Source organism: Pithys albifrons, chromosome 15, assembly GCF_047495875.1.
Source record: "Pithys albifrons albifrons isolate INPA30051 chromosome 15, PitAlb_v1, whole genome shotgun sequence".
NCBI classification, from domain to species: Eukaryota; Metazoa; Chordata; class Aves; order Passeriformes; family Thamnophilidae; genus Pithys; species Pithys albifrons.
In genome coordinates, this window is record NC_092472.1 from 15,203,087 (window position 1) to 15,220,542 (window position 17,456).

At 43.3% G+C, this 17,456-nt stretch overlaps 1 protein-coding gene across 1 annotated transcript in view; it reads left to right on the plus strand.

The window, feature by feature from the left end:
* The first annotated feature begins 2,243 nt into the window (after positions 1–2,243).
* The window catches only part of ADAMTS2 (ADAM metallopeptidase with thrombospondin type 1 motif 2), a 173,662-nt gene continuing 158,449 nt past the window's right edge, over positions 2,244–17,456 (plus strand). Inside the window, exons 1-2 of the mRNA XM_071570373.1 lie at positions 2,244–2,479; positions 3,373–3,734. Of these exons, the coding sequence (XP_071426474.1) occupies positions 2,392–2,479; positions 3,373–3,734 (450 nt within the window). The 5' untranslated portion in view covers positions 2,244–2,391. The remainder of the gene's footprint in view (positions 2,480–3,372; positions 3,735–17,456) is intronic.

The following is a 17,456-nucleotide window of genomic DNA, read 5'->3' on the forward strand; positions in this document are numbered from 1 at the left end:
AAACATGGATCCATTTTTCCTCTTCAAGGATAATGGGCCCATTGCTGTGCCATGTGGCACATCCTCAGTTGGTCTGAATTGGCATTAGGAATCTATCACAGAAAATCTTGGCTCTGTTGAAGCCCATGGCAAAACTCTCACTGACTTCAGCGGGGGATCAGGATTTATTCCAATGACTTCAGTGGAAGCACAGATTTTACCAACTGCATATCTGGCTCCACAGTTTGACACTCATTCTTTTTTTTTTTTTTTTAAAGAAGGTTCTAAAACATTCCCCCCCAAGCCCTGGAGCCCATGGACCTTTTGTTCCCATGTTATAAGGTAACAATATGTGCACATAGAATTTGGTTTTGGTATAGAAATAAACCACATGAAGGCAGTTACTGATTCTTTCTGTTTGTATCATTTCTCTGAAGTACAGCTGTTATCCATACTACAGCATGTTTTCTAACCTTCAGTATTTTCAAAAGTAAAAATCCATCTTAATTAGCAGAGCTATTGGCTGGGTTGTTTTGTACTTCTATAACCTACTCAGTTTCCTTATTTTTTTCTGGATGCATGATACACAAATGAGAACTTTGATTTCGAATATAGAGGGCCAGCCCCTCTCCCTTTCAAGTTTCTGTGCAGAAGTTATTTCAATTTGAGCAGGATGGGATGGATGGAACATAAAAAAAGCCACATCATCAGCTTAAAATACAAGTCCAATAAAAATGAAGTTGGAACTTTACCAGCTGTGTACTGATGAAAGTATATGAGATTTTAAGTAAGAGAAGCTGCTCAATATGGACTCAAAACCAAAACAAAACAAAGAAATGAGCCAACAGAAAACCAAACCAAAAGGAAGAACTGGGAGAAGGCTGGTGCAGACAGCAATCCCAAGCAGAGGTCATTTGAAATGACAAGTAAAGGGATGTTTAAATTCAATGTACAAATAGATCTGCTCCATTATTCAGAATAATCTTTTTCTTTTTATTCTTAACATAAAAAATGGGAAAACCAAACTAGAACATCAAACCAAGCAAGCAGAAATCAGATACTGCCATAACTGATCAGGGTTGGGATCCATAAACCCCCATCACTGGCAGTGAGCAGGACTGGCTTGCTGTTATTTTTTTCTGTACCCTTCACCTGTGTCCATATTGTAGAAGTGGAAGGTAACAACTGGACCTTTAGTCATAAAGGAGCAAGAGTAGACAAGGATGCCCAGGAAAATTCCTTGGCAGAGGAGCAGGTAGGAAGGCATGGCATGCAGATTTCCAGAGGGGCATAACACATCCAGATACAGTGTGAATCAGCTCGGGGCAGGTAAGGCTGTGGGATGGTGGGAGCAGGAGAAGGGCTTACAGAATTCTGCAAGGTTAAAGAGTAAAGTGGTGAAAACAGCAGATGATCCCAGTAATGTAACAGCTGAGTAAATATATACATTATCTTAAGGGAATAAGCGATATGGCATTTTTTCCTGGCCATATGGAAACAAATACAATTTGTTTTTTTTTTCATAAAGGACACTCTTGATTATTTAATTATTTAAAAAATCTTCTTCTATATCATATTTATAGTATTCCTAAACAGTTTCAGGATCTGTCTCTCCAATTGCAGATATTTAGTATAAGATGGCTTTGCAGCAAGTAATTTCAGTCTTATTAGCTAATAGCCCAAGCAATTTTTCCTGTGAAATGGCTGCTTAGAGTTCATTTATTGGATCAGAGATCATCTCTGATTGTGGCTTGCCTCTGCTGGCGGCACTTTTTCCATTTGGGTCTTTGCTGTCAGCTGGAAAGCAAGACTCCAACAAAGCTCACGCCGATGTGCTCTAAGTTTCCTTTGCCTGTCTCTGGTGTTCCTTGAACACCAGTTTCCATGCGGATGCGCCGCCGGGAGCGGGACGGCGCAGCCCGCGGGGTCGGGAACGGGACGCTGCCCCAGCGCCCGGGGGTCCCGGGCGCAGCGCGTGGGCGTTTCTTTTTGCCTCCAAACACTTTCAGCGAACTCCCGTCCCCGCTGGCGGCCCCGTCCCGGGGCGGGGGAGCGGCGGGCGGTGCCGGCCGGGGAAGCCCGGCGGGGGCGGCGCGGGGGCTGCCCCGGCGGGGCGGGCGGTCCCGGCCCCGCTCCCCGCGGCCCGGCTGCGCCGTGTGGCAGCGCCTCTGTCAATCAGCCTGACTTCACTCCGCACGCCCTGTGCTTCCAGTACTATACCCCCGCCGCCTCCTGGTGTCTCTGCTTCGCTGCGAGCCGGGAGCGCGGCCGCCACTGCCGCTGCGGCTGCGGCTGGGCGAATGCGCGGGCGGCGGGGCGCGGGGCAGCGCTGAGCGGCGCGGAGCGGAGCGGGGCTGCCGCCTGGCCCGCCCCGCCTGCGGGCAGCCCCCGCGTCGGGCCGGGGCCGCCGCGATGGACCCTCCCGCGGGCATCGCCTGCGTCCTGCTCTGCTGCGCGCTCGCCCTGCCCGCCGGCGCCCTGCGGCGCCCCGGGGACAGAGGTAGGTCTCCATCGGGACGCCCCTCGGGGCTGCTCGCCTTGCCCCGCTGCCCGCAGCCCGCCCGTCCCAAGTCGCAGCTCGTCGCCCCGCGGCTTCCCGCTCGCCTTGAACTTCTTCTGCGGCTACTTTTGACGGGTTTCCAGTTGTTTCCTGCAAGGGGCAGGCGGGAACGGGGATCGGGAGAAGGGACGGGGGAGCGCCCGGCGGTGACAGCGCTGCGCCCGCAGCCCCGCGCCGCCCGCCGCCTGCCCCGCGGAGCAGGGCGCGGCGCCTGGAGTTCCCCGTGCGGGATGAAGCACATGGCAGCTCGTCTGCCTCCTCTTCCTCCTGCCCTGGCTATCGCCTGGGTCCAAAACTCTCCGAGTTCCCGCAGGGACCGCTCCCGACCGCTCCCCGTGGCGTCCGCATCACTGCTCGACTCATCCCCGCCGCACCGGGGGTAGTTGGAGGGACGTGCCTTTTCCCTTGCAGGCTTGCCACCTGCAAACCCAGTCCTTATCACTGCCTCTCCGAGCAATCCCGAAGTGGACCAGCTCCCTCTGGCCACCTGGGTAGCCCCAAAGTCCTCGAGGCGACCCGGTCATGGACGGGGCTGGCAGGGGGCGCGGTCCCGGGTGGGTGGGCAAAGGGGACCCCGCTGCAAGGGCAGGAGTGCAGGATCCCGCAGGGTGGGGAGGCTTACGCTGCCGTCTGGTGTTTTGGGGAGCAAAATGCAAGTTTGAATGAACTCTGCACACTTCATGCAGGTGAACGAAGTGCCTGCACCGAGTGCAGTGTCCGTCTGCCTTATGTAAGTGTCTGCTGTGCTAATGAATAATGGAATAAAAATCCCGCGGCATCAGGATATGTTTAGTTCTAGTATCTCTGTCCTCTCTTGCTTTCTCCCTATAAAGATTCCATTCTGAGGAATATAGAGGAGTACAGCCTTGTCATCCCCACCAGCACAGATTCAGAGGGCAGGTTCCTATCCCACTTGGTGTCTGGACCGCCAAAAGCACGCTTCAGGAGGGCTGTGGAGGACTTGCAACATGAAGCAGCAAATGAGCAAATATTTTACAATGTCACTGTTTTTGGAAGAGAGTTTCACTTCAGGTTGCGGCCAAACTCGAGGCTCGTGGCCCCTGGAGCAACAGTTGAGTGGCAGGAGGACTCTGAGGAGACTCACATCGAACCTCTCTATGGGAATTGCCTCTATGTTGGGGATATCACTGACTTGCCAAACGCTTCAGTCGCTATCAGCAATTGCGATGGGCTGGTAAGTGACTTTTGTTATTATATCAAAGATAATTATATTAATTTCCTACAGTCTTTAAATATAAAATGTGTGGACTGTCAGAAACTCACACCTCATATGGTAACTGTGAATGCAAATTAACTAATGTTCCCTTGTGTGGGAATAACTGCGCTGCACCAGGCGCTGCTTTACAGACAGTGGCACTAGAAGTTTGAGCACATGCTCTGAGGTAGCTACTCTGGAGCAGAGCAGCTGAAATCAGGATTTATGTTTATTTGTGCTAAAGTTGTCCAAGACATCTGATGCTCTGAAACAGAGGATGAAATGGCAAAGTTCTCAGCATCCTCTTAAATTTCTCACTTCCAGCCTGCCAGGGGAAATGTTAGGAAGATTAATCCTAAATAATGGGCTGGAGTGCCTTGGGAACAAATTTTCACGGGTAAAATATGTTTTTGACCTGAAAAATTTTAATTTATTCCAAGTCTGTTTTCATGCATCTTTCTCTTGGTGAGTTTCATTGCCTAATCAAGTGATTGATGGAAAGTTGCAGAAGAATTTGAGTTTTATATGCAAAACAGCTCCCTGGGATACATTTTGCAAGGCTGTATGTTTTAAAACTTGCTGCAGCTTTCTGTTCTGCAGTGCATGTTCAGCAGTCAGATTATCACTGTTTGTCCCTGACATCTTAAACTGTCATATCTGTCATTTGAGCAGTAATTACTGCACAGCAATTTGTTTAGTGAGAGAATTTTTTTATAATGAAGAGTTTATCCAGCCAATATTTCCTTGTTCATAATTTTGAGATTGCTTAATTGTGATGTGTTCTGTCTCTGCATAAAGAGCCAGTAGGAGTCAGTTTTATTTCTATTTATTTAGTCATAGGAAGTTGTCTGTTTGCTGTGCCAAGAAGATGACATGTATGGAGATAGTATGTTGGCTCTGAGAATGGAAGAGAATCAAATACTTTTCCCCTTAGTCTTTCCTTCTCTGTGGTTTCTCTTAGCCATGTGCATTCCTGTTTTGAGAAGCAGGTTTTAATGTTGCAGTTGTTTGATGTGGACAGCTGGCTGGAGGGCAAGAGGAGCACCAGAACTGAGCAAGAAAAGTCATTCAGAAAGCAAAGTGTGAACCTGCAGTCCTGCCTAGGGGTGGGAAACAAAAAGTTCTGTGCTTTTCCCATACTTGGCACAGATCATTTTGTGTAAGGCAAAATTTGCTTGCTCAAAATTTACTTGCTCTTTACTTTTAGAACTGGGGAGGAGCCAAAGCTCTTCTTCCTTGTTCATCTGTGCTGAAAGGTGGAGGAAGATCCTGTTGATGGCTGTTGCTTGCTTTGTGCTCTGCTCATCAGCACAGGTGTTGACTGTAAGGGCAGGGAGGGCTTGTCCATTCTCCCTTCCCATGTTTCCCTGAGTGTGAACTCCCTATATTTAGAAAAGAGAGTTATGATAAAAAAGAACAGGAATTAAAGCCAAAGTATGGATAAGACTCTAAAGGTCCAAGACCTCATGTTGCATGTGAAAATAACAGAGTTTCTAAAATACTGCTCTTTTTTGCTTTTGTAAGTACTTTCTCAAACACAGAGCAATGAAACCAGACCTCAATTCAATGGCACTCATAAATGGCTGGAATCCAGAAAGCTACCAAAAGAATTGTCCTTTTCTACCTGTATGCACAACCAGTGTTGCTTTCCTTTTCCCAGCATTCTTGTTTCATTGGAGGAAGTGGCAGAGTTGGTCTGGTGGGAGAGCTGCCACATTCTAATCTGGATGTCAGGCTGGTTCTCTCATGGCACTACAACTTCTGTGGTTCTGCTAATCCATTTGGAAATGGGTTACTGCTTCTCCAGCGTGTATCTACATGGTAAATGTTGCATGCAGAGACATGAATTTTTTTTGTCCAGGTCACTGAAGCCTTCCTGCAGGAAGCATTACCTTAATACCTTTAAGCATCTGACAGTAATGATTTTCCTGAGACTGTGCAGTAAATCTGCTGTGGAACAACAAATTGAACTCCAGTCCCTTGGGTACTATGTTCCACCTCTACCCATTCCTTCCATCTCAGTTTCTTCTTTTCTTGTTGGGTGAGAGTATAAAACAGATGATCTATAGAATTACACAAACTCCAAGGAATTATACCTACCAGTGATTCTCCAAAAGCCACTGCCCCATGGACAGCAAAAATGAGGAAGTAACCCACTGAAGTTAACATTGCATGTAACTTCATTTACCTTTTTATTCCTTGTGTTTGCAAGGAATATACAAGGGTCTTTGGTATCACCAGCAAGACATTCTTGGAGACCACTTGGCTCTCTGATTTTCTCAGGTTTATTGGCATTTTACATGTGAATTAAGACACAGACAAAGTTATTCTCAACTAGTTTTCTATGCTCATATTTTACTTCACACCTAGTTTGCTTAAGTGGAGAAATTCTGTAGTATCATGAATTTTTTTCAGTTCCTTGACAATACAGGCACCATGGCCAGTGTTCCTGACATACCCCAAAGTATTTCCACCTCCTTTTCCAGGTTACTCTGGAGACAGGGATGGTAGAGTTGTCTGACAATGGAGTTGTCAACTGACAAGTGTTAGTTATAAACTTCTTTCATTTAATTCCTAGTAGTTTCTTGAAGCATTTGCTTTTGAAAGTTGTTTGACATCTGTCTGTGTTTCTGGTGGTCTGAAATAATACTGGAATTGAAGTTTCCTATTTTGGTCTTTACATTGCAAACTTTTGTTGACTGAATCTGCTTTAAGTCAGCGAATGCATCTGCCACTTTGCCAACTTCTGATGTTGCTTTTTCTGAACATCTCCTTTGGTTTGCACTTTACTACCAACTGTGTCTTATTTTCCAGTCATTGTCTGAGAAGAATCTGGCTGGTGGAATTGATATTGCCAAATGAGAAGTTGTTGGAAGGCATTCACATGAAAATAGTAAATCTGTGAAGGAATTTTTGAACTGTACTATAAATGATGGAGTTCTGCTGCCCTGACTCAGGAGATACAGAGTTAGTTTGAGCACTGATGGTTTTCCCTATCAGAAGTCCATGACAAAATTAATTTTATCGACTTAAAAATCAAATCTGAGACAGATGAAGAGAACTTCTCAAGTGTGCAAACTATGTATGTTTTCAGAGCTGAAACAGGTCTTTACAAATCATTGGAAAGCTGGAGATAATCAATAGCTTTTTTACAGCTCTCTGAATTATGAATGTGATTTTTATTGTATTAGAAAAAAAGTTTTGTGAAAACTTTCCCACGTAAGATAAAAATGCTCTGGACAACTAGTTATTGTCTTGGTTGGTCTGGTAGCATTCAAACTAATTCTCCACTGAGTGGGCAGAACCAGCATAGTCAGCTGTCCTGGGCCTGCAGGCTGTTGTGGAAGTTATTGCACTTTGAGGATGTTCTTGGTCCTTGGCCAGGTTCTTACTTGTGGATGCAGTTGGAGGATGAGGGAACTGGCTGTCCTCTCCATGGGTTTTGAAGGAGAAATGGCTGGAGACTGTAAAAAGTGCCATAAACAATGAAAAAGTTGGAATTATGTTAATCCTTTCAGATTATTGCCTGAACTGTGGGAACTCCCTTTCCTCATCTCAGGAGATGAACCTTCCATTGTAGACGAACCCTTTATGCATGTGAATTACTGATTTATGACAAATACTTCTGCAGTGCTTGAGGCAGATGTACCAAAAATGTCTTCTTCAGGTTGACAGTATTCTTCAGGATGGCAGAATTTGGTTGTGAAAATTCAGAGACATAAAATTTCTCCCAGTCTCCTCATAACATTTATAGTTTGTGATCTTAGATACAAACAGGTATAGGAGAAACACAATACCAACCCCACATCTGAAATGGATAAAGAGCATAAGATTAAATGAGGCTGCAGTGCAGAGTCAGACTCACTGACAGGCTCCTGGAAGACTGGGGATCACAATTTCAGGATGAGTACTCAGTATGACCTACCACCCACTGAAGGAAATGAAGGAACATCAGGTTCAGTAACACAACATTGATGTCCTAGCTCTGCTTCATTAGAATAATCCTCTTTCTTTTTTAAAAGTTAAAAGATCAGCTGTCCAAAAATTTCATTGTATTGTCACTAAAATGAAAAGTTGTTAGAAGCAGACATACAGAAACTGAGCTTTTCAACACATGTAGGTTTGTATGTTTTCTTACTGATCTGTAAGCATTGTATGTCTGGGAGTACCAACCCATAGTCACCTAATGAGTATAACGGACTTGTTTCTTATGTGATGAACTAGGCAGGGTTTGCTCTCCAACATTTCAGCCTTTGCTGTGTGCTGTAACAACCCTCCCAAACTGTTTGAGAGGAGCCTGATAGCTGGCTGCTTGCCCAGATGCTGTTTCTTCTAGAAATGCTTGGGACACCAGCAGTGCTTTTTCAACTCCTGCAAGTCTGACAATATCTGTGTCCCAGTCTGACAATATCTGTGTCCCAGTATGACAATATCTGTGTCCCAGTATGACAATATCTGTATCCCTGGCCTGCCCTGGGTAGGTTTGGGGTTATGCAGTTGCTTTACTAACCAGTCATGGATGTTCAGGAACTGGCTGCTGCTTTGGCTGCTCTCAATGTAACTGCATGTCTGCCAGTTGTCCCAAGACTTTGTTACTTATTATTTGTATTAATAGTATGGTCTTTTTTAAATCAGAGAATGGATTTTTTTCATGTTTGTTTGACAGGGACGTATTAATATAATCCAATTTGTAAATTGTAAATGTAGAAGTTCAGGTTCAGATTCAGCCAATGGTGCTTCCTCAGAGCAATTCCAGCTTCCCATGTCAAATGCCCACCTTTCTCCTTCCTGGGGAAATATTTTCCCTGAAGACATTTAAACACCTTCTGAAGTCTACGCTTGTTTAGTATAGTCCATCTTCACTTTGAGAATGAGCTTGAGTTCTTTGAAGTCAGTGAGTTTTAAGGTTACATTTTTATGTACCTTCCTGACAGTGTTGCTTTCTTGAACTGGCCACAAAGCTGAAGTTGAATCTAACTCACCTTAGGTGGAACATGTATTTTACCTGGATAAGAGGGTGAAGGAGTTCCTCACAATGACTATACCAGGAGAAGGCAAAGATGCTTATATAACTGTTATATTTCTTTTTAGACATCCATCTTCTGCTTTCATATGGATTTACAATTAGTTTTTTTTCTTTTTATCTGGTTTTTGGATTACACTGGTTTGTGATGTAGCAAAAAAGCAGAGCTCAAGGTAGCACAATATTATCTTCAAAGTCTGGTCAGGTCGAGTGCCTGACAGTTAAAACAGATGCCTACTTCAAATAATTCCAGTAATCCACTTTTTGTATGCTAAGTTTTTAGGATTTACATTATGATTGGGAAAATTTGGCATATATAATCTCTAAATTTGGGAACATTTTCTCTTGAAATGAAACCAAAATCAAACCAAATTTGCCTTTTTATTTTTTTTTTTTTTTGGGGTAATGTAAAAGCCATTCTCTTTAGCAGCCCTTCCTCTGCAAAGGAATAGAATGGCATCACTATTAACCCTTTCTGAAAGGTCTTTTGCATTCAGCTGAGGTCTCCACAAGTCTAAGCCAAGCACTTATGTAAATTCCAGCACAGTCAGAGTCTGACTGCACATCCACATCTACACACACTATTTAAAACACCTGTGTTGCCTGACAGAAAGCAGTGGAGCTGTTTGATGCCTGACACCCAAGCATGTTCATATGTCTTCAGAGGACAGAAACTTTGCTTTGCAACCTGTTATCTGGGGTTTTAGTGTTCATTTCCCTGGCCAGCCTAGTTGGACAGGCCCTTCTGTTATGTAAATTGCACAGACTTTCCCTTTAAAAGTTATAGTCTGAAACACAGAGAGTATAAACACTATGATTCAGCCTCTGACTGGAGTAAATTATCCTCTGCTGTCCTTAAAAGCCACTCTGTCATCAGTGAGTACTGTTTTTTTTTTCTTTGCATCTTCTGTGCATGGATCATCTCACCCACATTTTATCTGATAGCAAAGTAAGTAATTTCCTACATCATACAGGTGGACACCATCTGGTCAGAGTTTCCTCAGGCAATCAAAACTGGTATCTTTGTGGTATGCTGTAGGCCTTTGGATAAAATATAGGTATTTCCTTATGTCCTATTTGACCTTGTCCTCATTGTTGTATTATCTCGGCCATACTGTTCTCTCATTTTCCAACCAGAATATTAAACTGTGTACATCCAAGAAAATGTTCCTAATGTCTTCTTCTGCTTTCCATCTTGAAAGCTCCAAATATAGGAACTAATTTTGGTAAGGTCATAATTAATTTCTGGGGTAAGCAGAACACCTATTTTGAGAAGTCTGCCCCTCTTCAGCTTCCAAAGGTGTGTCCCTCAAAAAGTGCTGTCAGCTTACTTAGGTGCCATCTCACTAGTGGTGTGGAGAGGTGTTTCAGTGTTCTCTGAGAACTTAGGACTCCTGCAAATGGCAAGGCATTCCCACCTTTTGAGTTAATGACATGTTTACTTTCTGCTGAAGAAGGTTGAAAACCATCTTATGGATCAACAATTCCCACAGTGGCATGAGCAGGACCTTTTCTCCACAGATCACACTGGTATTTTATGTGACCTACTTCTGAGGACTCTTTATTAGTGGTGACTGTTGCTTTGCAAGCTGGTCATGCCATTACTTAATTGCACACTAGGGCATGTCTCATACTGGGTCTGATTAAAACAGAACCAGGGAGCAGGTCTTGGTCTCTTGTAGGGGTTGCACAACCTGCATTTGCTTCCCGCGGACAGCTCTGATGTGCACACCCTCCTTTTCGGATCACCCTCTCCCTTTATTGATCTATTTCTTTCTTCCAAAGTTTCAGTGAGTTCTTTAACACATCACATCTGGTTCCTTTAGCCCCTTTATCTGTGTGTGTTTTAAATTCATCTTGGTTTGCAGAGTCTTGACACAGCGGGTTCCCAGTTTTAATAGTCTGCAAATGAAAGGCCTACATTTCACACGCTATTTTCAGCACTGTTCTATTAAACTGTAACATTGAAAAGAAGACTGCCCTCTTCAAGTGCAGAAGAGCATTTTGCTTCCTCATATCTAAATCACAGTTTCTGTTACAGATCTGAGTTATTCCCAGGTCTCAAAACGTCTGGTACTTTCTTCAGATCTGGAGTTCTCAGAGCCATAAGTGTGAATCTCAGCACTAATGTTTTGCTTTTACTCCTAAGTAACTGTTTTCTGTTTAAAGGAAGTGTTTTAAAGTAAGAGTTTCCCTCAAGGAAAAGACAGAGATGCCAGTTCCCTTTCTTGAAGTCTCAGAAATCACCAGGCCAGTGAAAATCATCCCAAGTATGTTATTTTGAAGGTGTCATTTTACAGTACAGACGAGTTTCTCTTGACAACTTTTGTGTGTGTGTGTCGTGTGTGTGTGTGTCTTGTGTGCACTTGTGAGAGAGTTTGCCCACTGGTGTGGGTTACATGGCCTGGCTGCCACTCAGGTGGGGAGGTTCAACTGCTGGCCATGGTAACTCAGCATCATTTTATCCTCTCTGATCCCACAGAGAAGACCTGCTCTGACCACTGCTTTATATACTTGTTTTTTCCCCCTGCTTCATGTCCCTTGTATCTACTGATCTGTTTGTTTTCCAAAACGTTACCTTGTTAAAATTAAAGTCCCATTTGTAGAACTTGCTGTTACTTTTTGGTCTTGGTATCCTAAGCGTGTTTAAATTTTTCAGTGCTCCCTTCAAGTGTACATATTTCTTATTCTCTTTTGATTGGTTTACATAAAAATTATCATTTTGCCTCTTTAATGCTGCACTTGTGACCTTTATCTTCAACATAAACACGTACAATTAATTCTTCAGTTGTGCAGCTCTCTGTGGAGGATTTAGAGGTTGAAACTGCCCGCTGTCCCTGGAGCTTTCTGACTCTTCCACCTACAAAGTACAGTGTTTTCACTTTTCTTTTGATGTGGTGAGCTATAAATAAAGCTAATTTAACTTTTTTCCTACTGTCATTCCCTTTAACTTTTCCTATGGATGCCACCTCTGTGTTTGAATTTCATTTTATGGTCAGATCACTTTTTTCCAGCATTTAACCTCCAGCCCAGTGGACCTCAGGGGACAAATTACAATCTATTTTCTACTGAAATTAAGCATGAAGTCTATTAATCCTGTAATGAGAAAGAGTCAGTGGACATCACTGGTATCTCTGTGGATAAGAAGAGCTCCTTCTACCTGTAACTAGATAAAACTAGTTTATGCATTTAAGTTACTTCTCTTCACTAGGTGTGCTGACTGTAGGTAGCTGCTGGTTTTGCTCTTTAATGAAGGTCAATTATACCTACAGTTTTTTGAAGCAAGTAAATGAGAAGGAAATAATCTGCTTTATGATCAGCATTTAAACTGTTTTTTGGAAAACATGAAATCAAAATATCCTGAGGTTTTAGGATAACGCAGAGGCACATTTTGATGTAGACCCTGAATCTTTAAGCCTTTATTAATGTGTTTTCTGATTTAATATCACAGCTCTGGACATAGATCAGCCCCTTTAGGCAAACCCATCCAGAGGCACCTTCCCATTGCACACCCAGGATGGGGACTGCAGATTTAGGGGTGTTCTTGCACAATTTGGTCTGTAGGAGGGATTTCTTTTTCAAGTTGTACTTCTGAACATGTGCTTTTTTGGCATGAGATCATGAGCACTGTGCAGTACAGGACTGAGAAAGTCAAAATAATGCGGCGAGTCCAACAGGAAAGAAAGGCTTATTTTCTTGGGAGAAAAACTATTTCAAGAGCTAAGAATAGTTATAAACCATTTGCATTTTATTATGAACACAGTAAAATGATAGGCTTTAGAAGGGAATAGGGGAAAGCACAGATTTTACTCCAAAGACTTGCTGAATTTTTAGATTGGATATTAGTAATAAAATTCTTCACTTCAAGGGCTGTCAAGCTTTGGAACAGTCTGCCCAAGGAATACAGATGTGGCACCTGGGGATATGGTACAGTGGTGGCCTTGGCAGTGCTGTGTTAATGGTTGGACTCAATGGTCTTCCAGGTCTTTTCCAACATAAACAGTTCTGTAATTCTGTGATTCTAATTTGTCTGATATTTCCTCCATATAGAAAAGACAGAACTAACATCCAGTACCTGCCCTAAGCAGATGCATCTTGCGTGTTCTCCCCTGGTGAAGTGTGTGGTTCCCAAAGCTGGTGCAGGGACCAGTGCCCGTGGCCATTACATCCCTTGAAGGGCAAACATGACAGAGCCTGTAGTTTGGAAAAAGAGCCTCCAGAAAACACAGACATTAACCAAGGATAGGTGGCAGCACAGGCTGTGGTTACTATTTTAATAATGGTTTAATTTGTTTTAAGTCATGACTTTTGGGTAAGTCTCATTCACCCAACTCAAATGCAATGAACACACTTCATTTTTCCGAGTGTTAGAATTGCTGGACTTTTTTCTTTCTCCAAGTATAGGAGTTGTGGAAGGAATGTGAGAGATGTTGTTTGGAAAGCATTCTGCAACCAGAATGTATTTAAGAATCAGTCTTTGAGAAATAAATCAGGACCTGATGATGAAGACAGCTGAACTGGGCCAAGAGTCTCTCACGTGCCAGGAGTTATATTGGAAGCTGACAGGCTTTGAAGCTTGCAAGGCTGAAAATGCCTAAGAATTTTTTTGTATACTTAAAGTAATAGCTAAATAAAATAATTTCTTTCAAACTTTTCTTTCAAACTTTTCAAAACACCTCTCTGCAGAACACTGTGAACCTTCCTAAGGTTAAAATCTTTTCCCTATTGGGAACAAGAAACCCACCACAAAGCACGGAAGCAGGAATTTTATACCACTTCCATTCAATACCACTAAGGAGCTCAGGGATGAAGGTTTAGGGATGAATGTGGGTTGATTTCAGATTTATAACCAAGCTTGAAATCAGAATTGCCTAATAGTTTTAGTTTTCATTGTAAAAATTGCAATCCACCATTCATCAGTAAACCAAAATATTTAATTCCCAAATAAGTGCTAAGAGGTGTCTGTCAATATTAAATTTGTTTGCAAAGTTACAGCACATTAAGGCTGACAAGCAGCAAGTGTAAAAATGGGATTAATCAAAGGATGATTTACTAGTCTGAAAGAATATGAAACTCAGTCTGGATAAGTAATAGACAAGCAAAGAAAGACAAGACAATTTACAAGATGTCTTGAATTAATTTAAACTCCTCAGTAGGAAAGGGTAATGAATTTGCTATGAAAATAAAGTGCTTACTTCACTGCAGTCAAATTAAGACCAACAATAGTCAAATGCATCTTGTAAAATAGAAGGAAAAAGCTGAACCTACAAAAATGTAGTATAATTTTGCATTTATCTAAACAGAGAATCATACAGAAAAAAACATTAGATCTCTGTCAATGTTTGTGTCATGAACCACCATCATTTTGCATAAAGGCCAGGGACGTTCCATGGCAAACAGCTGAACTTTGGGTTTGTTCCAAATCTGCTGTAGTGAATGTGTTTTGTTTTAGTCTCTCTGTTTGGCAAAGAATTTGGGACATAAAGCAGCCATGGACTATTCCACATCATAACCTTGTCTTTCACCTTGTTGTCTGTCCCCTGGTGCTGTGGTGATGTGAGGAAGGAGAGTACGAGAGGCTTTTCCCATGGCTGTTTATATCCCGTGTGCTGGATGGAACAGCAGAGAGTTGTGCTTCTAAACCTGAAATAGCTCTGCTAAACCTTCTTCCCCTTCTGCCTCACACCACATCCCCACCACAGAAGAGATGATGCATTAAGCAAGGGGGAGGGATCAGGAGAAACCCTTTCTCTAGTCCATGCCAGGAGGGATGAGGCAATTCCAGCTGCCTTGAAATTGCAGGCTGATTCTGACAGCTCTTCTGTCTCCTTCTCCCTATAAAGATTGGGCCAGAAAGAAGAAAGATTTTCCTGCTTTCTGGGACTGCCCTTCTTTGATTCTACACTGCTAGAGGCGTGGTGGTGGGAAGAGCTTTCTCTGCCTGTCTGAGATGTTCGCTCTGACCTCAATAAAACCAGCATCACTTGCAAAAAAACCCCAAACACAAATGCATAATACACCCCCCCCCAACAAAAACCCCCCAAATCATGAGAGAGAACAACATGAGAAAAACTCTAATTGCACATCTGTTCAACAGACTTTTGTGATAACTCAGCAACAGCTAATTGAAACTCCTGGATCATAAATATGCTTTCAGCCAAACTGGAGTTTGCTTTCCCTGATGCAATCTCCTTTCAACTCCCCATTGCACTCTGAGATTCTGGTGGTCAGGATTCCAACAATCTGTCACTAGATGGGAAAATTAGAAGTTGGGTCCTTTCAATTATAATGAGCCAAACCTCTGTTAATCTGCATCCTCATATCTCCACGGATTTCTGGGAGCTCTGTCACTTTGCATTAGCTGAGGACCTGGCCTTATGTAATTAGATGTTTTCACACTTTTCTGGTGACATGCCCTCCTCTGACAGTCTGGATTGCAGCCTTCTTTGGTTTGAAAAGAGATACACTCCTTCTTGGGAGGCAGCAGGACACACAAGATCTGTGAATATGTGCATGCTATCAACATGAGATTTCTTTAAGTAATGTATTCAGGATTTGTTTACATACTTGGCAATGCCAAATGCATTGGAGGAGGAGACCAGGATCTTTGAAGGCTCCCTGGGTCCTTGGTCTCAAATGGGCAGATGGGTTAAAGACACAGCTGAGGGCACTGCTTGTTGTCACACAAAGTGTAGGCTCGCTGAGGCCTCATGGCTCCTTGTCTCTTGACTTGCCTTTCTAATGTAATTTTTGTGACATTTTCATATTATTATGCAAGCCTGTAGAAATCATGACAAGGCTAGCAAAACTGTTGAATAAATATGGTGGTAGTAATGTGAAATTCATCTGTGGTGGATACACTTAGGTCTTCGAAGGGTTTAGCTGTTTCTGGGAATTTGGTGTTGCTTTGGTGTGATTCAAAGAGGTGTTTGCTTTGACTTGTGGGTTTAAGAAATATTTATGCCCAGGTAATGCTTTTATAGAGCACTTCCAGAATGAATTCCATGCAGTCTTTAACCCAACGATATAATTTGGGAATATTGAATCACTGCTTGCAAGTTCTCCAGTAGATTCTAGCTATCCCACTGTGAGAAATGGTTGGGTTTTTTTCTCTTTTCATTTCATGTTTGTTTATATTAAGACCACTTTTGGCTGACGTCAGAGACCTATCAGGTCAGATCTAATCCTCTGTATCTCACGGTGCACTGGCTAGATTAGCCCTAATACTTGTGTTTTCTAGTCTGTGTGGGGGCAGCTTTCACCTTGTGATCATGTCCTCCCTGAAGCTGGTTCTAGGTGACAGCTGAGCCTGTAGGTTCTCACTCCTCACCTTCCAGAGCCAGGGACCTTGCCAGCATCCCTCCTTTGCTGAGGAACATCGAGCAAATAAATGCCCATGTTTGAAACGGCTGCCAAGAGGTGGTGGATTTGTTCCCCCACAGTTAATGGGCTTGAATTCCAAGGCTGCAGATTGTTTGAAAGTCTACCTCCCTCTACACAGGCTGCTGCTGGGCTGGTGGGCTGTTCTGCTTTCCCTCTCACAGGCTGGAAAGGCTCCCTTCACTGGGGAAAAACCACTGTGGTTCCTGTGGAGAAGTGTAGTGTTCAGAGTGAGATGACTGTCTCTGTGTGGAATTTGGGGGAGAAAAAGGGATGGGCCACAAAAAAAAGACCAAAGGCAAGAGCAGTTAGAGGCATCTGATTAGTGTCAGCAGGGTGAGATGCTGAGCCCTGGCACTGCAGTGCTGGGTGATGAGAGTAGTTTGTGAGCAGCCCAGGCAGCAGGAATGAGCAGAAAACACTGTGTTTCCTGGCAATTCATAACAGAATCCCTGTTCAGTGAATATTCTCCTTTAATGAGTACCTCCAGAAGGGAGAATAAAGCAAGAAGTGATGTCCTCACTTATCCTCATTGCCAGTTTGTCAGGCAGGGCTGGAATACTGACTCCATTTGAGAGCAAATGAAAGTTCCTGCATCTCCTAAACCAGCCCATGTGGCACTACAAGGTGAGTCAGGGCTGCCCAGAGGCGCTGGGCAGATGGGAGCAGAGAGCTGGAAACACGTGCATGAACCACCACCGTGTCCTGTGTGCTGCAGGACAGTCCTCTCCAGAGCTGCTGAGATTGATTCCATGGGAAGGGTCACAGCTCCAGCCCAGAAGAGATTAAAGCACTTCTCATTCTCACCCTGGATTTTCTTTCTTCTCTATTATCGTTCTGCCAAAATTATTTTCAGGGAAAGTTGTCTCCAGCCTACTGTGCTGCCAGGCTGGACTAGAGTGAAATAAAAAACCCCAGCAAAACCAACAGCACAGGTTTGGTTCCTTTGTCTGGGCTTTTAGGAATCCAAAAAAGCATTCTGTGGCTCTGTTGCTGAGTCAACACCAGTGGGATGTGATTTCTGAATGTGGTCGAACTTTACACAGAGCTTTGATGTTTAATGTGCCAGTCAATTAAAGCATGCTGCCATGCAAGAAATGATGTGGTGGCTTTGTGTGGCTTGCTTGGTATTGCCAAAATGGGTCAGAAGTATCAGGAAAAGGTTTAATACTCTATTTACATAGTGTCATTTTGCTTGCTTTGTGGTTCACACATTTTTGCAGTGAGTAGGGTATAGTCCAAGAGCTGAAAATCTTTTCTCTACTCTGCATGACAAAAATAGCCAGTGCTCTCTTCTC